This window comes from Oreochromis niloticus, linkage group LG3 (assembly GCF_001858045.2).
Source record: "Oreochromis niloticus isolate F11D_XX linkage group LG3, O_niloticus_UMD_NMBU, whole genome shotgun sequence".
In the NCBI taxonomy this organism is placed as follows: Eukaryota; Metazoa; Chordata; class Actinopteri; order Cichliformes; family Cichlidae; genus Oreochromis; species Oreochromis niloticus.
This window is the reverse complement of record NC_031967.2, coordinates 9,349,584-9,370,587: the sequence shown is the minus strand read 5'-3', so window position 1 is coordinate 9,370,587 and position 21,004 is coordinate 9,349,584. Positions and strand designations below refer to the sequence as shown.

Sequence of the window (21,004 nt, the reverse complement as noted above, 5' to 3'; positions counted from 1 at the left end):
GTGGGGTTTTCCCTCGTGTAAGGTCAATCACCTTTGCTGCAACACATGAGAGCCCTTCACGAAATCGCTGGCTTACATTACCCGTTGTTGGTTGGATCCACCAGAGTTCGTTGCACAGCTACAAGTAAAAAATTCATTTTCAGTACAAAATAACAGTGTATGAAAATGAAATAATCTAAAGTTGATATTAATTATGTATGGTGCTGCATAATTATTTTTTTATAGAATTTAACAACAATACTGTAAGAAGTTACATGATACAGTGGAGATTATTGTGGACTTCAGGAAGCACACAGCCCCACTCCCCCCCATCATCCTGACTGACACCCTCATCACCTCTGTGGACTCATTCCGCTTCCTGGGTACCACCATCACCCAGGACCTGAAGTGGGAGCCCACCATCACCTCCGTCATAAAGAAAGCCCAGCAGAGGATGTACTTCCTGAGGCAGCTGAAGAAATTCAACCTGCCAACACGGACGATGATGCAATTCTACACTGCAATCATCGAGTCCATCCTCACCTCCTCCATCACCGTGTGGTACGCTGGAGCCACTATCAAGGACAAGCAGAGACTGCAGCGTGTTGTGCGCTCTGCTGAGAAGGTGATTGGCTGCAGACTCCCATCTCTGCAGGACCTGTACACCTCAAGGACACTGGGGCGTGCAGCTCGGATCACAGCTGACCCTTCTCACCCTGGACACAGTCTGTTTGACCTGCTCCCCTCAGGCAGGAGGCTCCGGTCCATTCGCACCAGAACCTCTCGCCACAAGAACAGTTTCTTCCCCTCTGCTGTTGGACTCATGAACAATAACCATATGACTGTTCCCACCACTAACACATGACCCTACACTGTGTTCACTGCATCATTCCATGTTTGGCACTGATCACCACCTGCACCCATGTATATATCTATCTACTTAGCACTTTTAATTCTTTAATTCTTATTTTTATGTCTATTTAAGCGTTATATGACAGTATGTTTGCACTAAGTACCGCAGCAATTTCCTAATGTTGTAAACCTGCTCAACATTTGGCAATAAAACCCTTTCTGATTCTGATTCTTCTGATTCTGATTCTGATTCTTCTGATTCTGATTATATTACAGCAGATGTAGAAGTTGTATCTAAATGGCGATTCTCCATTAATGAATTTGTATAAGGTCAAGTCCTGGATATTTTACTAACTGTAACAACAAACCACTGCTTCCTACTCTATGCATTATAATCTACAACATCTACAAAGACACCTTCCAACAAACGGCTACACTCTATGATCTCAGCTATGATAATTAAAGGTTTGTGCTTTCTAGACATTCCCTGTAATGGAAAGAGCAGAGGGGTGTGGTACTTCATCACGGCCAGAAGGAGGCACTGTGTAACCATCAAACAAAAGACCCCAGTGTTGTCAAGGCAAGGTACTGTACGTTACCACAGGGTATGAGGATACAGGTAGGTGGCAAAATCATTCAATCCATCACCAGTCACCGCAAATCAGAATAAATTTGTTACGTTCATTCAGGTCCTGATGTATTTTTATAGCTGCATAAAACTACTGAGAGAAAGATATTAAACAATAAAAGATAAATCCAGATAGATTCAATTAAATGTCTCTTTTTTAACCCATCATGAACTTCAGTGGCATTTTTAAGAGAATAGAAGTAGTTATGAAAGGGTAGTACTTCAGAAAGTCTGAGGATCCATGATTGCAAGGCCATTCAGAAATAGTCACAATATATCTTGACCCAGCTCTAATTTGTGAGTGAAATCTATGAAGGTGTGGATATTTAACAGTTTATAAATTTTCCTTCCTTCTTGAATTTGTCTTTCAAGTGGAAGACATTTGATTTCAGACGCGACGATAAGGCACAGCCCCTCACAAGCTCAGGTCGATGATGATGTGCTCAAAGATCTGCGTGTTTCCCTTGAAGCTCGAGGAAAAAATAAAGTCCCTGCGGTCGGTAGATACCACGGTGAAAGAGCGTGGGGCTTGGATGTACACCTCCTTAAAGCGGTCAAAGATTTTGTTGTCCTCATCCCACAGGTAGATCTGTGAGAAGGTGTAGTCGCTTCCCAGAGCCAGATAGTAACGTTCCTTGAAAGAGAACGGCTGGAGAATCATGGAGCCTCGAGAGGGCAAAGCTTGGATCTCAGCAAACTGTTTGGTGCCCCAACGCAGAACTTTGGAATCACCGATATACCGCGTCATAGCCAGGTAGAGCTCCTCCTTGATCCGGAAGTGTTTCACAATCACTACATCCTCCATGTTGGGGATCTCACCCTGCAGGATGAACTTCTGGTTGCTCCGGCTCCACTGGTAGATCACTGGAACCTGTGAGCGGCTCGCTAGAATAAGGTGAGCTTTCCCATCCAAGTCGAGAAACTCTACATCCGTGTCGCGGTACCACTCGTGCAGTGACTGGTACGAATAAAAGCCATTATCATTCCACTTGTAGAGGGTGGAGAGGCCAGCTTTTGAGCTGTCAGCAATCACAAAGAACCAATCAGAGCCAATCTGGAAGGCCTCAATATCATTGGGCTTAGAGATCTTGGACACTTCGATATCCTGGAACTTATTGAACCTGCTTTGGTCGTCATCAAACTTGTAAATGTGGGAACCACCAAACAGCTGAGCCACAATGACAAACACCTCATATTTGATGATGACAGATTTGCACCCCACAATGGACTGACCTAAAGGGCAGAGAAACACATGAATCGCGTGAGAATGAAACTGGGAGCATTCTGGGAGTGTTTGTTAGCCTAATGTGTGATTTAGACTTCCTAACTTACAGTGTCACTGGAAACTCCCTTTAACCCTTCACCCAACCTTCCACGTAACCTGACATGCACCTCCTGCCCACATAGCAAAATTGGTATGGCCCAGATCTGGCCAACACAATGTGCTTACACATGGCCCACATACCGCAAAGACTGACGGCCCTTTGGTGGCCCAGATCAGGTTTGCCAGAGGAGGCCCAGACATGGGCCAGCACAAGGCCAGTTGCAGACACACTGGTGGTCTTGTGCTAGCCCATCTCTGGCACCAAAGGACCGTCATTCTTTGCAGTATGTGGACCATGTGTAAGTTGTGTGCAGCCACGGGCCAGTCGCAGACACACAGCTGACCCTGTGCTGGCCCAGATGTCAGCCAAATGTGTACCTTAATCAAGCCATGTAATAACAACATGTGCCGGAACATAAATAGTGCAAAAGTAACATTACGAACCTCTGTTCAGACAGTGAATGAACTGATTCTTTTACAGCGCATTTCCTTTCCCAAAGTCATACCTGAATTTGAAACATTGGCTACCATAGCAGTATAGTATATCAACATGGCACTTGGGTCTTCCAACTAAAATAGGAAAATAGGAACATAAACAGTGCCATCATTGCCAGACCTGGCCCACATCTGGTTGACATATACCCTGCCATGACACCAGTCAGTCAGAAGTGCCAGCTTGATGCCGGATCAGGGGAAAACCTGTTTTCTATGAGCCTGGGCCACATGACCCAAACCACAATCGAGCAAGATATGGCATGCCATCACATAGACAGTGCCATCTATACCAGGCCTGGCCCATATCTGGATGGCATACGTCTTATCATGCCAGAAGTCAGCCAGCAGTGCCGGCTTGATACCAGATCTGGGCCAGACCTGCTTGCTATGTGGGTTAGAGATGTAACTACACGTTGGGTCGAAACAGCCTGCAAGGACTTAAATGGTTAGAAGGTTGCGCTGCAGGATCAAGAGGGGTTTCCAGTTATCTCGTAGGTTAGGACACATTTCCTGCAAAAGTCGAAATCAAAATTTACCTGTGATGTTATCATAAGTCCTGAAGTTCATTTCTATGTGGTCCCACTGGAAAATCATACAGCTCTCTGTGCTGGGAGCAGAAATGGCCACGTAGACATCATTCTTATAGCTGAATGTGTCAACAGACAACGATTCTGAGGCCACAGACCTGGAAACAAATGCAGTTGATTATGAAAAAGAGACATCATTAAATCATGTATAACAGATAACAGTTGTATTTTCAGTCACTGGAACATACAAGTGAGTCAGGTCCCTGAGTCCTCTGAAGGCATATTTGGATGTAGTCTCTAGTTTGTTACTCTCAATGAATCTGTGGATCAACAAGAAGAAAAAGAAAAGTATATTTTTTGATCAATTTCAACATTTTGCCAGCTAGTAAACCAAATGGTAAATGGACTGGTTCTTGTACAGCACTTTTCTATTTTGCCTGAGCACTCGAAATCCTTGAAACCTGTCTAATTCAGATCAGGACCTGAAAGCACCAGCAGCCCAGATCAGCTGATCACAGCCTGTACACAAAGAAAATTTACTGAAGCTTTGAATAGAAATTGCGATTCTTAACCTCTTGTTGAGCCACTACAACCAATTTTAGAGTTCCCCCACCTGCTGAATCCCACTTTAACCCGTTCCTTACTCATTTTCTGTTTAGAGTCGCTCTCTACCAGAGGTGGGACCAAGTCATTGTTTTGCAAGTCTCAAGTAAGTCCCAAGTCTTTATCCTCAAGTCACAAGTCAAGTCTCAAGTAAAGTCAAGCAAGTCAGAGTCAAGTCGTAAGTCAAGACAGACAACTTTCAAGTCAAGTCCCAAGTCCGAAACTTTGAATTTCAAGTCCTTTCAAGTCTTTTTTTAACCCTCTGGGGTCCCGGGTATAATTGGCCGTTCTTGACTACTTTTGATTTTACTTCTATATTTCACTTTTAAAATATGTTTTTCTTGCCTTGTTTGGTATCATTATTTACAGCACAACCTCAAATATCTGAAATTTGAGTTATTTTTTCATTTTGGTATACTATATTAGCACAGTTGATCTAAATTCAGACAAAAAATTCAGAATCCGAGTAGAAAAAAGTTATATTTTTTTACATGTTTAACGAATCATTTTCATAACTTGAAATGCAAATAGAAATTGTACATTTCTAAAATTATGCACAAGTTTTGCAAACAACAAAGTTATCTGGTACTATTTACCTAAAAATGCAGCCAAGGCCTCAGGCGTTTTTTATATAACCATTTAAATCTATTTACAGAACAATCAGGTGTGCTGCATCAAATAAGAAGGCACACAAATTATTTGTGCCAGTCCAAAAAATGTAGTTTGTTTTCAGTATAAGACAGAGGAGAACACCACAGGCCTAAACCCTGCAGGTCTGACAACTGGAGGTGCAACAGTCCAGTTTTCTATGTGGAGACAGCGTTTACACTGGAATCTGCCTTTGACAGCTTTTTTAGATCAAATATGAAATTCAGCAGTCTAACCGACACACAATACAAAACAATAACTACACAACAAACTAACTACAGCCTCCAAACACGCTAAACGTCACTAATGTCTCACATATGAAAACTCTCTCTCTCTCTTTCTTTCGCTCGCCCGCTGGCAATCCAGCGGCGCGTACACACGCAGCGGCTTCTCTCTCTCCCGTCTAAAATGCAGTGTTTTTGTAAGCGAGGATATGCCCGAACACTTCTTCTCGACATCGGCAGAAACAAACTTTTTAAGTTAAACTCTGTGGTCACCGAGGAGTTGAAAGAACTGGGTCTGCTCCATAGGCCTACCCAATCACCGACCCCCACTCCTATACTTCGTCCACAATGGAGGCGCCTCAAGCGGTGTGAGAGGAAGCAGAAGAGGGGTAAGCGTGGTGGCATCCGAGCTAGGCTAGCGGCTAGCCCACACAAACCCGCCATCCCCTCTATCGTTCTGGCCAACGTACGCTCGCTAGAAAATAAATTGGACGACATCCGACTGCTACGTTCATCTCAAAGGAATGTAAAGGGCTGCTGTGCTTTTGTGTTCACGGAAACATGGCTCAGCGACAGTGTCCCGGACCGCGCCATTCAGCTCGACCAGCTAACATGCTACCGTGCTGACAGAGTCATCGTCGCGGGAGGTAAGACCCGCGGGGGAGGACTTTGTGTTTACATCAATGATGCCTGGTGTCGCGATGCTGTTGCGGTCTGCAAACACTGCTCACCAGTGCTGGAGATTATGGTTATTAAGTGCCGGCCATTCTATCTACCGAGGGAATATACAGCCATATTACTGTGCGCTGTGTACATCCCTCCCTCCTCCAATGTCAACAACAGGAGTGAGGCACTGAATGAACTGTACCAGCACATCAGTGAGCAGCAGACAGCCCATCCTGATGCTTTTCTCATCTTAGCTGGGGATTTCAATCATGCAGACTTAAAGTGCGTGTTTCCAAAAATACAACAACACATAGACTTTCCAACAAGGGGAAATAACACACTGGACTTTGTTTAAACCACCCAGAGAGGAGCTTACAAAGCTTTTCCCCTCCCCCACCTTGCCGCCTCAGACCATATTACTGTCATGCTAGTGCCTGCTTACAAACCGCTTGTTAAAGTCTCCAAACCAGTTCGTAAGCGGATACAGGTGTGGCCAGAAGGGTCTTCAGAGGCCTTACAGGACTGCTTTAACACCACAGACTGGAACATGTTTAAGCAGGCTGCCACCTATAACAACACCATTGACCTTCAGGAGTACGCAGAGACTGTTACTGCATAAGTGTATTGAGGATGTAACAGTCACGAAAACCATAACGTTCCGGGCTAATCAAAAACCATGGATGACAGGAGAGGTCTACAGGCTGCTGAAAGCTCGGAATGCTGCCTTCAGAGATGGAGACGAGGCGAGCCTGAGGACAGCTAGGGCCAACCTTTCCCGTGGCATCAGAGAAGCTAAGAGACAGTACTCCAGGAAAATATCTCATCACTTCAAAGACAGCAGAGACTCACGGAGCCTATGGCGGGGCATTCAGACCATCACAGATTATAAGCCCCCACCACGGACCTGTGATAGCACTATCCCTATGCTGAACGAGCTGAACACTTTCTTTGCTCGCTTTGAAGTCCAAAACAGTACCACCGCACAGAAGATTCCACCCCCTCCTGGTGACCAGGTGATGACTCTGTCCCCGGACAGCGTGAGGAGATCCCTCAGCAGGATCAATGCACGTAAAGCCCCGGGTCCTGACAACATTCCTGGTCGTGTACTGAGAGACTGTGCAGTGGAACTCACTGATGTCTTCACAGACATCTTCAACATATCACTCATCCAGGCTGTCGTCCCCACATGTTTTAAAGCTACCATAATCATTCCGGTTCCAAAAAAGTCATCTCCCTCCGGCTTTAATGACTATCGTCCTGTTGCACTCACTCCCATCCTGATGAAGTGCTTCGAACGACTAGTCATGCAACATATCAAGACTGTCCTGCCCCCCTCCCTGGATCCCTTCCAGTTTGCGTATCGGCCCAACCGCTCAACCGATGATGCCATTTCCACTGCACTCCACTCAGCACTCACACACCTGGACAAAAAAGATTCATATGTTCGAATGCTGTTCTTAGATTTTAGTTCAGCATTCAACACTATAATCCCCCAACAGCTCACTCAAAAGCTGGTCCAGTTGGGGTTCAACACCTCACTGTGCAACTGGCTGTTAGATTTCCTCACCGGAAGACCTCAGGCAGTACGGGTCGGCAGTAATACATCCAGTACCATCATTTTAAACACGGGGGCCCCGCAGGGATGTGTGTTGAGCCCCCTCCTCTTCACTCTGCTGACCCATGACTGCACTCCATTATACAGCTCCAACCTCTTCATCAAGTTTACGGATGACACAACGGTGGTGGGTCTCATTAGCAACAGGGATGAGACCGACTACAGAAGGGAGGTGAGACGCCTGGCCACGTGGTGTGTTGACAACAATCTCTCTTTGAATGTGGAGAAGACGAAGGAGATTGTTGTGGACTTCAGGAGAATGCACACCAAACATGCTCCTCTGACCATTGACGGAGTGTCTGTGGAGAGAGTGAGCAGCACTAAGTTCTTGGGTGTGCACATTACAGAGGATCTCTCCTGGACGTACAACACCACAGCACTGGCCAAGAAATCACAGCAGCGTCTCTTCTTTCTCCGCAAACTAAGAAGAGCAGGAGCACCAGCCCCCATCATGTACACTTTTTACAGAGGCACCATCGAGAGCATCCTGTCGAGCTGCATCACTGTGTGGTTCGGAGCCTGCAATGCGTCCTGTCATAGAACCCTCCAACGCATAGTGAGAGCTGCAGAGAGGATCATTGGTATCTCTCTCCCTTCCCTCCAGGACATTTACAGCACCCGTCTTACTAAAAAAGCCCTTTGCATAGCGGCTGATCCCACGCATCCAATGCAAAGCTTCTTCAAGCTGCTGCCGTCAGGGAGGAGACTGCGGAGTCTCCAGGCCAGGACCAGCAGACTGAAGGACAGCTTCATCCATCAGGCTGTCAGGAAGCTTAACTCCCTCCCGACTCTGCCCCCTCTCCCCTCTTCTCCTCCACGGTTTCACTGAATTCTGTACACACACACACACACACACACACACACACACACACACACACACACACACACTCTCTGACTCACTCACTGGCCTGCACTAGTTACCAGTCACCTTGTGGAGCATTGGACTGCCATTATCTCATAAGTCTTTGTTGTTACATTATCTCTTACCGTACATTACTAAAAATTTGCACTAGTTGCCTATTTGCACTGCTCTGCCTGGTTTACACTTAATGTCATTTACCCTTACTTGAATATTGTATATTGTATATTGTATAGCTTTCTTGTTATACGGAAAACTGTATTGTATCTATTTAAATTTTAACTTTTTTTAAATTATTTTACTTGCATTCTTTTTAACCACTCTCTTATATCTAAGTGTTCATTTGCTATTCATTGAGGGTTTGAGAGTAACGAAATTTCTATTCTCCGTATGTCCTGTACATGTGGTAGAATTGACAAATAAAGTTGACTTTGACTTTTCCGTTGCGGGTGTCACTCCTAAAAACTTCCCCTTCTCCCTAAACAACCAAATGTCACATGTTGCCTTATCATTTTTTTGATTGGCTGACATGGTAAACTCTAACACCAATAGGGAAGGGGTGTTTTTTCTTTTTCTTTTTTCACTGGCAAGTGGAGAGCGTATGCTAGGCTGTCTGTAGAAAACGCCGTTTTTGTCTAGCATCCCTGTTGAGAATAACCTTTGCAAATAAACAACAGCTAATAATATAAGATCAAAGTATTTTATTTGATGTATTGACATAAATGACAGAAGAAAAAGGCCATGTATAGCAGGACTACTCAATTACACACTAAGGTGGGCCAGATTTTCTAACCAAAAAAAAAAATTTTCCCTGGCTCAGACATGCAAAAGTTAAACACGACCATACACTAATTGCAAATTAAACACAGTGATTTTGAATTGTGATGTGATGGTAAAATAAATATGTCAGTCTAAACTGGGTTAAATCTACGGGGTGAATGATGGGGAGGAGACGGAGAGAGACGGAGTACAGCTACAGAACCCACTTTCTGAAACGGACCCTGCTCACCATTCACCGACAATTCTGAACTAACAAGTTGCATGTTATTCTTGGATGCGCTTGCAGGACGGGATTTAAAATAGCATGACAAACATATCATACCTGTTAAGGCCAAACAGTATCATCAACGTAGCCCGAAGAACATTTGCTAATAAGATGAAGTTAGCTAAGTCAGCTGTCTCATCGTAGCAAAAAAAAAAAAAAAAAAAAAAGCACCACCTACCAGTGTTGCCAACTTAGCGACTTTGTCGCTATATTTAGCGAGTTTTCTGACCCCCTAGCGACTTTTTTTCTATAAAAAGTCGCTAAAAAAAGACGTGAAAGCGCGTATCGCTTTTACTCTCAACAAGCAGCGGGTGCTGTAACGCAGTCAGTTCTTCTTTTAATCTTTTACTCTTATGCTGTTTTGTGGATCACAAGGTTTAAAACTACTTATAAACACACACAAACACAAAGTAACTCCACCAGAGTGCCTATTTCGGGTCACTTTTGCCGGTCCAAGCCCGGGTAAAGGAGCAGGGTTGGAATTGTGACATTAAAAAAACAATAATTGCTAAAAGAAATTTAATTTGTAGTTCTAAATAACTCTAAATGCATTTAGGACGTTTTTTACTCACTTTATGTCTCTTCCACGGTGTTATTTCTCTCTCCAACAACATAGGTTACAATTATATTAGCGTGACCAATTATGCAAATTAGGTGATGACGTCATTTAGCGACTTCTAGCGACTTTTAGGACAGCCAATAGCGATTTTCCTTACTGAGGAGTTGGCAACACTGCCACCTACCGTTCTTTATGCAACTTCAAATGTCGGATAAAGTTGGAAGTTGTTCCATCTCCGTCTGTGATTCTCTTCTTGCATGTTTTGCATATTGCATTTCGTTTTTTGTTGACTACTTCGTAGTTTATGTACCCGAAAGAAATTACTCTTGGAAGCGTTTTTGGCTCGAGCGTTTTTGTTCTTGTTTTTTTCAAATCTGGTTAATTTGATTGGCTGTGCTACAGCCCACGCTCACATACATACGGTGTGTGGTAAGAATGAATGAATGAATAAAGTGAATTAATGGTCCGCACTTTTTATATAATATGTATGTTAAATTTTAGATTTGGGTAAAATATCAAGTCTTTTCAAGTAAACAGGTTCAAGTCCAATTCAAGTCCCAAGTCACTGGTGTAAAAGTCCAAGTCAAGTCACAAGTCTTACAACCTTTTTTCAAGTCAAGTCTAAAGTCATAAAATTAATGACTCGAGTCTGACTCGAGTCCAAGTCATGTGACTCGAGTCCACACCTCTGCTCTCTACAATGTAGAGATATTTTAAAATCTTTCGTCTTTTTCTCTGCTCATGTTCTACCAAACTGATTCAAGCTGAGTATATTTATGAAAATTAAAATTTAAAGAAGTAAAGGTCATTTTCTTATGTACAGGGAGTGCAGAATTATTAGGCAAATGAGTATTTTGTCCACATCATCCTCTTCATGCATGTTGTCTTACTCCAAGCTGTATAGGCTTGAAAGCCTACTACCAATTAAGCATATTAGGTGATGTGCATCTCTGTAATGAGAAGGGGTGTGGTCTAATGACATCAACACCCTATATCAGGTGTGCATAATTATTAGGCAACTTCCTTTCCTTTGGCAAAATGGGTCAAAAGAAGGACTTGACAGGCTCAGAAAAGTCAAAAATAGTGAGATATCTTGCAGAGGGATGCAGCAGTCTTAAAATTGCAAAGCTTCTGAAGCGTGATCATCGAACAATCAAGCGTTTCATTCAAAATAGTCAACAGGGTCGCAAGAAGCGTGTGGAAAAACCAAGGCGCAAAATAACTGCCCATGAACTGAGAAAAGTCAAGCGTGCAGCTGCCAAGATGCCACTTGCCACCAGTTTGGCCATATTTCAGAGCTGCAACATCACTGGAGTGCCCAAAAGCACAAGGTGTGCGATACTCAGAGACATGGCCAAGGTAAGAAAGGCTGAAAGACGACCACCACTGAACAAGACACACAAACTGAAACGTCAAGACTGGGCCAAGAAAACACACAAGCTGAAACGTCAAGACTGGGCCAAGAAATATCTCAAGACTGATTTTTCTAAGGTTTTATGGACTGATGAAATGAGAGTGAGTCTTGATGGGCCAGATGGATGGGCCCGTGGCTGGATTGGTAAAGGGCAGAGAGCTCCAGTCCGACTCAGACGCCAGCAAGGTGGAGGTGGAGTACTGGTTTGGGCTGGTATCGTCAAAGATGAGCTTGTGGGGCCTTTTCGGGTTGAGGATGGAGTCAAGCTCAACTCCCAGTCCTACTGCCAGTTTCTGGAAGACACCTTCTTCAAGCAGTGGTACAGGAAGAAGTCTGCATCCTTCAAGAAAAACATGATTTTCATGCAGGACAATGCTCCATCACACGCGTCCAAATACTCCACAGCGTGGCTGGCAAGAAAGGGTATAAAAGAAGAAAAACTAATGACATGGCCTCCTTGTTCACCTGATCTGAACCCCATTGAGAACCTGTGGTCCATCATCAAATGTGAGATTTACAAGGAGGGAAAACAGTACACCTCTCTGAACAGTGTCTGGGAGGCTGTGGTTGCTGCTGCACGCAATGTTGATGGTGAACCGATCAAAACACTCAGAGAATCCATGGATGGCAGGCTTTTGAGTGTCCTTGCAAAGAAAGGTGGCTATATTGGTCGCTGATTTGTTTTTGTTTTGTTTTTGAATGTCAGAAATGTATATTTGTGAATGTGGAGATGTTATATTGGTTTCACTGGTAAAAATAAATAATTGAAATGGGTATATATTTGTTTTTTGTTAAGTTGCCTAATAATTATGCACAGTAATAGTCACCTGCACACACAGATATCCCCCTAAAATAGCTCAAACTATAAACAAACTAAAAACTACTTCCAAAAACATTCAGCTTTGATATTAATGAGTTTTTTGGGTTCATTGAGAACATGGTTGTTGTTCAATAATAACATTATTCCTCAAAAATACAACTTCCCTAATAATTCTGCACTCCCTGTATTAATGTTACTTTAATGATACATTAATATAGCACAAGGTTCAATTAGCTTTGCACAAAAATAGCTGGTAGAAAAATCCTCCAAAGAGTTACTTTTACTGGAGTGGTTTTGCCACTAATATCTGTACTTCTGATTAAGTACAGAATGTCTTTGCTTTTGCCATCTCACACTCTTTCATGTTTAAATCCATCTTTAATGGGACCACAGAGGAAATATTTGCTGGAGCACACCTCATGTCCCCCAGAATCCTTACTTTGTCCATGTGAATTTTAAACAATCAAATCTTGTGAAAATGGCCACAACTTGTATATTTAACACAGACATAATAGGGGAGACCGGGGATAGTTGTAACGTGGGTCAGTTGTAACACTTCCAATTTCTCGGATCAGGGCTAAGTTTCAAATGATGCGACTCATCCTGTGCATGCCCAATTCAGTTCTGCTATCACATGTGAAAAATCAGCACATTTTGTCAAACACAGACAATATAACACGAAAAAAAGTAATTTGTATGCCAAAAAGTAAGTTTTTCTACTTTATTTCAATTTCTAATAGCATTATCTGCTTTGCAGTCAAGTGGAGCGTGCGTCTGTCCTCTCAGTAAGTGAGTGAGACAGTAGACAGCGGTGAGGAGGGCTGTGCGAGTGCATCGCAAAAACACATAAATATGCCTGACACCTATAAACAAAGCAGCATCTGGCTGCAGTTTAAAGACCTTTTGTCTTTGTCTTGGTATTGGTCTTGTCTTGTCTTGGTCTCGATACCCTCTAATCTTGGTATTGTCTTGGTCTTGGTTTAGGCAGTCTTGACTAAAAGTCTACAACTTTATTACTTTCATTTTCTTCCAAAAGCAGTTTTTGAAACATCTTTGTGAACTGACTAATGCTTGAACATTGCTGTAGGTCCACAGGAAAACTGTTCCACAGTTTTACCTCACAAATGGTAAAACAAAAGGTTTTAACCCTTGTCCATGCTTTAAGAGTCTTCATCAATGTTCCCTCTAAGCTGCGCACGTGCGCAATTGCGCACTGCTGGCACGGTCTCTGCGCACAGAAAATCTGCGTTGCGCACAAAAAAAATCTAACCTGAATTGAAATTAAAATTAAAACTTTAAGAATTCTGTTTTGCAGTGTTAGTCAGTAAGTGACTGGCTGCTCCTGTATGGGATTAGAACGATGCCACCTTATCCTATAGTCCAGCCAATAATGCGATTCACATTCGTATACACGCAGCCAATCAACGTCGTTGACAGGCTATGACAGCGTCCTATGTGCCGACACCGGTGTTTTAGCTAGCAAAGCGGCGTGGCTGACGTGCAGTGAAGCCACATTAATGACAACGTGTACAACCATTGGAGATGTGAGCAGGACAGACGGAACAATTGACGGAAAAAGTGTGGACTTTATACCAGTTTTTAAATTGTGTTGAGAGGCCACGTAAAACCAGAGTTATGATAAAAATATTTGCAATGTTTGGTTTTCTTCCTGAATACTATCGTTGTTTATATTTACTGCGGGAAGAAACGGTAAAAACGGCGTTTTATAAGGAAACCGCTCGAAAGCACTCTCTGCCTGTGAGCAAACACAACACCAAAAACCCCCCACCCTTTCCTATTGGTCGAAAAAATTACCGTGTCGACCAATCAAAAAATGATATGGCAACGTGGCATCTAGTTGTTAAGAAACGGGGGGAAGTTTTAGGAGTGACGGCGGTGTTCTGAGATGTGAGAGATTTGAGACGTTTAGCGCAAATCTTGTGTAGTTAGTGTGTAGTGTAGTCAATAGTTTTGTTGTGTGTGTCAGAACAATGAGGCGGCTGCTGAATGTTACAGGTGTTACAGGAGTGATACATCTCCTGTTGTCAGGCCTGCAGGTATCAGGCTGTTGTTCTCCTTTATCTCATAGTGGACAGAAATTATTTTTGGAGTGGCACAAATAATTTGTGTGGCATCAGATTTGATGCAGAACAGCTGATTGTTCTGTAAATAGTTTGAAATGTTTATTTAAAAACGCCTTGGCTGCATTAAAAAAAATAAATAGCTGCAAAAAACTTTGTTGTTTGCCAAACTGAGTTACTTCTTTGAAGTAGTAACTATATAATTAATTGCCCAGCATTGGTCATTATATACTGTATTTTGCAGACAGAGAGTTATAGGACTCTCCCAGACCACAGACTCAGACTCATAATACAAGTCAGAGCTTTATGAAGAAAAAAAAAGAAAAAGTTGTGTTTTCAAAATTGGAGTTCAAGTTATTTTTACTTCCAATAGTGTTAACATACTACACAGGTCATGAACAAGATTTTTAAATTTTCATTGTAAGTGGGCTAAAGCAGTTAATTAAAAGTAGTCTAACATAAATGTAAATGTTGTAATTTGATTATTGTAATAAACCATGTAACTTGGATGGATTAGATGCTGGCGTGACCACAGTGCACACGTCTGATGTCGCTCACAGTGGTCCAAGGGATCGCTCAGGGAGTTTGTGTGTTCGCTCAGACACATGAAAAATTAGAGGGAACATTGGTCTTCATATTTAATTTTCCCCTCAATTCATCCTCTGTACATTTCCTGGTACTGTGTCTGGCTTTGTACATAATTTTTGCAGTTTTATATTTTATAAAATCCATAAACTTCAGAATTGTTAATTTCAAGAACAATTCAAGAAAAGTTAGGAAGCAAAGAAAGACAGTCATCGTCTCCATTGTAAGTGGGCGGGGAGGATGCTACAGTTTGTACAAGAAGCATCAGCTCTGATTTATTTTAACTTTAGGGCTTGACGAAGAAGCGCAAGAGAAAATCTTCACATGATACAGTTACATACAAATTACATACACATGTATAATGTTTAAAAATATAATCAAACATTAATGAATTATTGGGCAATATCAGAAAAGCAAAAGACATTCTCTGTTTACCACAACATGTACCAAATTAATTTAATAAAGTTACATATGAATAACTTAATGGGGATATAAGTCAAACTTACTTCTACAGTCAGACTGAGTTGCAGTTCTCTTAGTGTGCACTGATATGACTCATACGCATTTGTTGTTTCCTACATGACCAAATTTGACTGATAACATGCAATAGAGATGAAACTGACTGACCCGCCTTCCTTCTGGCTGCTTTTGCTTTTTCTGATTTCCTAAGTTGTTCTAAGAAACTTGTCAGAATTTTTTAAATTTACAAAAACAGGATGCGTCCATTTAAACTCTGATATGCTTATAATGAGTTACATAGTGACTGTAGTTTTACATTTGCAAATAAATGTTTCATAGAAGTACCTTCAGCAACAGTTAATTCAGCAGTGACTTTGTTCTTACTTTCATCAGTGAATTTGTGACATAAACCAGGGACAGCAGAAAGATGAGGATTAAAACGTTGGTGTTTCTGACACCAGCCAGTCCTCTGCTCCTGAACGCTGCTGCTGCCATCACTGTGGAAATAAAAACAGCCTTTGAGCTTAAGAGAAAATGAAAGAAAATAAAAGAAATGAATAAACAAAGAATCAAATCTATGTTTCCTCTTGTTATGTTAATAATATATTTTTAAAAAACATCTTAGGTATAAACCATCCTATGGTGCAGTTTTGCTGATCTTACCTGCCTGCTGAAGGGACAAACAGCTGTTTCACAGACTGAAAACACAAGGGAATCACATGCTACAAATACTTAATGTTCTCCTGATGTGACTTCCCACTGATCTGTGAGCTGCTCTTTCACTTTTATCTCACAGTAGTGATATGATCTATGTGGCGGGGGTGTGGTCTCCGGCCTGCTGCAGCAGACGGGTGTTACAGTGAGCTCTCAGGGCGGTGCCGAGGTGTGGCTGAGAGGGCGGGTGTGACTGCTCAAGGTGATCATCTTCTTCTCTCTATTTTTAAATAGTGATGACGGGGACGGAAACTGGGAGGAAGAAGCAGCTGTTCCTGTGTGACTGATGCTGGAACATCAGAACGAAAATAAAACTAACCTATAGTGAATGAAATCCAGTGTGCGTGTCGGGTCCTTACCACAATCTACTTTACAGGAACAGAGGCCCACTTTAAACTGTCCAAGATCATCCCACATATTTAAGTTTTATCAAGAGCCATCGCAGCAGGTGGCAGAAAAAGCAGGTGAATGCCTTTAAGGACTGCAACATTAACGACGTTTAAAGACAAAGAACTCTTTTTTTAGGACACTGGAATAGAATATAGAAATGAAGCAGAAGCCAATCCAATGTTAGAGCCAGCAGCAAGTTTGTTAAACATGACACCAGTCCATAGTGCAGTTTTGTAATAATTCAAATTTTAGATTTTTCATTTAATAATCAATTCATCTTTCTCAGATAATCAGTAGCATATCTTAACATAAAAATGGACATTACAGAGGACTGAGCAATATACGCATATAACTAATGTACTAATGGTAGCTAACTATGGAGATACAAGTGTTTATAATTTGATGCAAACACTGAAAACTAAAAGTATAAGAGGCCCTGGTCAGACCCTCTGAGACCTTAATTTACAGTCTTTTTTTTTTGCATCAATTTTTTTTCTGTGTCTTAAACATGTGATCATTAAATAATGATTGTATGTTTGTGACGTACTCTACAATCCTTAAAATGCAAAGTTTTTTTTAATTTAATGTATATACTGTAACTCTACAGTTTCGAGAACCTAACTGTTTGTAATAGTTTACAATTTACTTTGCTATTAGTACAAAAATGTAGAACATTGTGTTCCAACAGTGTCTCATTTGTTTATTAATACTTATCATCATTCATGTTTGCACATAGCCAATTCAGTAATGAGCCACAGCTGTCCTCTTTCTTTGTGAGTTTCACAATTTGTAAAACTGGGCAATTATAATAATTTGAATGTCTTTTGCTAATGCTACTTAACAAACAACACAGACATGTGCTTTAAGTTTACATAAAAATCACAGATTCAGACAAGAATAACCCTCTGCTTTTAGTCCAGCAGCACTGAAGGGAACTTAACTAGATAGCTCATTATCCTCATCACCTGGCATTGAGGTAAAACCAGAAAAAATAACCTGGCCCTTTTATTTAAAAAAATAATATCCAGCAGTTCAGGAGGCCGACCGCATGGCCAGCAATGCTCCACTGGGGAACGACGGAGGTGATGGGACACCTTGGGCGGCTTGGCAGGTGCCTGCTTAGCGCAGACTTCTGGCTCAGGTGGAGCAGGACTAGCAGTCTGCTCTGGATGCTGGTACTGGCGCTCATGTTGACGGCTGGCCATTCTCTCCCTCGCAGCAGGTATGGGTGCTGGGACTGACCAAATGCGAGGACTCGCAGGCTGGCTTGGAATATGAACAGTTTTATATTAGGGGCTAAGAGACCTGAACACAAATGGCTAAATTAAACAGGCGCACACACGAGGAGTTGACAGCAACGTGACCAGGAGCAGAGATAGAAAGGATAATGAGTGTAGAAAGGCCCCAAAGTTTATAGGACAAGTCTATTCTGTTCTTATACAGGTGTTTATAAGTTTCAGAACAAACCTCAAGCTTCTTCTTCTACACTCTGAGACAGTTTGGCTTTAATTGGTGTTGTGGCCGACACACCGGGGTGACCGCAGTGCTGAAGACTGAATCACATCAACAACCGTGTAATTAAAAATATTTCTCAGTCACCTTACAATCATGGGATCTCAGGCAATGGGCACTACCATTATATAAGTACCACTTCTATTCTCCAGAAAATATTCATGACATTCATGAAGGTAAAAAAAAGATCCATTCATCTATTTGGATTTATCTTTTTAAGTTAAATATTTCTGTTCTAATAGTTTTGTGGATACAAAATAATACGACAGGAGTTGAAGGAAAGTAACACATTTATTCTCATTTGGGGCGACTGAGGATGGATCAGATGAGTTTGCCACCTACCTTGTGTCCTCATACCTGGTGGTAATGGACAGCATGTTGTCTTATCAGTACTGGGGTCTTTTGTTTGATGGTTCCACAGTGCCTCCCTCTGGCCGTGATGAAGTACTACACCCCTCTGCTCTTTCTATTACAGGGAATGTCTAGAAAGCACAAACCTTTAATAATCACAGCTGAGATCATAAACTGTAGTTATCCTTCCTTCCTTTCCTTCTTCCTTCCTCTTAAGCACTTAAGGGTTGAAGGAGATGGCTTGAAGACTATCCCAGCTTTCACAAGGTAAAACTCAGGGTACACACTTGACAGTTCACCACTCATGATCACATTGACAATAGATGATTGTAATTCCCAAAAGACTTACCAATTAAATGGCCTGTATTTGTATAGCGCTTTACTAGTCCCTAAGGACCCCAAAGCGCTTTACACACCCAGTCATCCACCCACTGATGATAGCAAGCTACATTGTAGCCACAGCCACCCTGGGGCGCACTGAAAGAGGCGAGGCTGCCGGACACTGGCTACCACCAGTAGGCAACGGGTGAAGTGTCTTGCCCAAGGACACAACAACTGTGCGAGCTGCGGCTCGAACCGGCAACCTTCCCATTACAAGGTGAACTCCCAAGTCTTGAGCCACGATCGCCTTAACCTAAAGAGCGAGTTGTTGGAGTGTGAGAGGGAGCCGGAGCACCCTCAGACAACACAACATGCAAACAGCAGCCAGCAGATTCACATGCACGACCTTCTTGCTGTGAGGCAACAGTACCAACCACTGCACCACCGTGCTGACCTTAGAGTGCAGTTGTATGGTGGAAAATGTTACTGTGGATGCTTTAGATTATATTACATACAGAAAGAAGTACTGGTTTATTATTTTAGTGGGCAAAAGAGTCAAGATTGGATCTAAAGGATGTAAATGGACAAGCACAGTGCATTTCTACTCAGTCTGAACACTCGACACAGCCTCATTCACCCAACTGCACACACATGATTAGGGGAAACTCAACGTTCAGTATCTTCATTTTTTCATCAAAAGACTTTCTCTGTATCTCTGCTCTGTTTGTTTTTGACTTGAAACACTAAACAAAAGTTTTACTACACATCTGTCTCTATTGTTTAATCAGCAGCTGTAATACTAAACTGTCCAAAATTTAAAAGTCTACATTTAGTAGATTTAGAGATATTTATTTCACCACTTTTAGTTAATGATACTTTATAAACCTATTCTGCTGTTTAACAAAGACAGTATCATCATGTTTAAAGCACTTTTCAATCTGACAGCAGCACTCAGTTCTCCTGCACATGTGTGATCTTGGAGTGAACTGAAGGTTCAGATGCATCTCTCAGGTCCTGTGTGGAGACTTTGCTGGACTTTGTCTGTCTGTTAAAGATGTGATTTTCAGATGCTATTCAGCTGGTGTAGATAGTCGGGGTTTAGGTCTAAAACATTGTCTTTTGTCCTCCATTCATCCAGTTTCATGAGATAAAGTTTGGTACAAGGATTGGACTGAAAAAGACTGAAAAGAGGAACTTTGAAAGAGTTTTAGAAGCCTGGAGGAAAAGCAGTGCTTGTTTAATCAAATGTAATAATACACATTGTTTAAATGTCCCAAAGTAAAGAGATCTCTCTGTGAACCTTTAATTCGTCACCCTCTTGTGGCAGCAGCTGGCTACTGTTACTTGCACATGTGCATTGTGGTTTTTTATTACGTTATAATTTAATACAAAACCCTTTAATTAAATTAGTGAGTTGAAGTAATATATGAAATATTAGTGTTAAGTAAGTCCCAGAGTTCAGTTTTTTATAAATACAGTGTACTGTATTTATTCTTATTCTTATTTTATTTCATTCTAATTTTTGCTTCATAACTTTTGCACTGTCCACTTCCTGCTGTGACAAAACAAATTTCCCACGTGTGGGACTAATAAAGGTTATCTTATCTTATCTTATTGGACATTAGCTACATTTAATAAGAAGATATGAGATCCAAATATATGCTTATGTCAACACATGTTCATTTTGATGAAGTTTACTGAACAAATTTGAATCATCACAACAACCAAAATGTTAGCAACACATCATAAAGTTTATTATTCTAACTATGGTAACCATGTTGTCCAGAATCGTGACATCGCACCCATTTAGAATCTTACCACCACTTTGAGCCTTTGATCCTTAAACCCATAAATAGGGGTGAGAAGCAACAACTTTTAGTCTGTTATTTGCAGCATCTATGTTCGCAGCCTTCGACTGTTCGTGACACAGATTTAGAGTCTTACCACCAACGTGATCATTTGATCCTAAAACCGACAAATAACGGTGAAAAACAACGACATTTAGTCCATTACTGGCAGCATTTCTGTTTGCAGCCCTCAACTGTTCGCCAGAGAAGCATTTGGACACATTTGGATCCTGACTCCAGACTCCAACATGTCTCAAGGAGAAGAACCAAAAAGTCAAGAAGTTGACCCCGGCGCTCTTCACTGGGATGAACCAGAAGACCCTTACCTCTCCTCTCTTCCCTGGGCTGAGCAAGTTGAATTAGAGGAGAAGCACTTGGCAGAAATGGACAATGAAAATCTTCTTAACAGAGAGAAGATTGCCTTATTGATGGAGGAAAATGAGAGACAGAGCGCTCAATTAAAGAAAATGTCCTACCTGCTCCAAG

General features: G+C 41.9%; 1 protein-coding gene across 1 annotated transcript; it reads right to left on the bottom strand.

The window, feature by feature from the left end:
- Positions 1 to 1,809: 1,809 nt before the first annotated feature.
- On the bottom strand, positions 1,810 to 10,240 carry LOC109195838 (leucine-rich repeat LGI family member 2-like). The gene is made up of 3 exons (XM_019348597.2): positions 10,209 to 10,240; positions 3,815 to 3,963; positions 1,810 to 2,692 (listed from the first exon to the last, which is right to left on the bottom strand). The coding sequence occupies exons 2-3, from the start codon at positions 3,870 to 3,872 to the stop codon at positions 1,875 to 1,877; spliced, it is 876 nt and encodes a 291-aa protein (XP_019204142.1). The 5' UTR covers positions 3,873 to 3,963; positions 10,209 to 10,240; the 3' UTR covers positions 1,810 to 1,874.
- Between the last annotated feature and the right edge of the window lie 10,764 nt (positions 10,241 to 21,004).

Excerpts from the sequence above, each read along its gene's own strand:
- LOC109195838 (XM_019348597.2), bottom strand. The coding sequence starts at position 3,872 with ATGATTTTCCAGTGGGACCACATAGAAATGAACTTCAGGACTTATGAT. Across the intron at positions 2,693-3,814 it reads GACTTATGATAACATCACAG|GTCAGTCCATTGTGGGGTGC; the intron begins GTAAATTTTGAT and ends TCTGCCCTTTAG.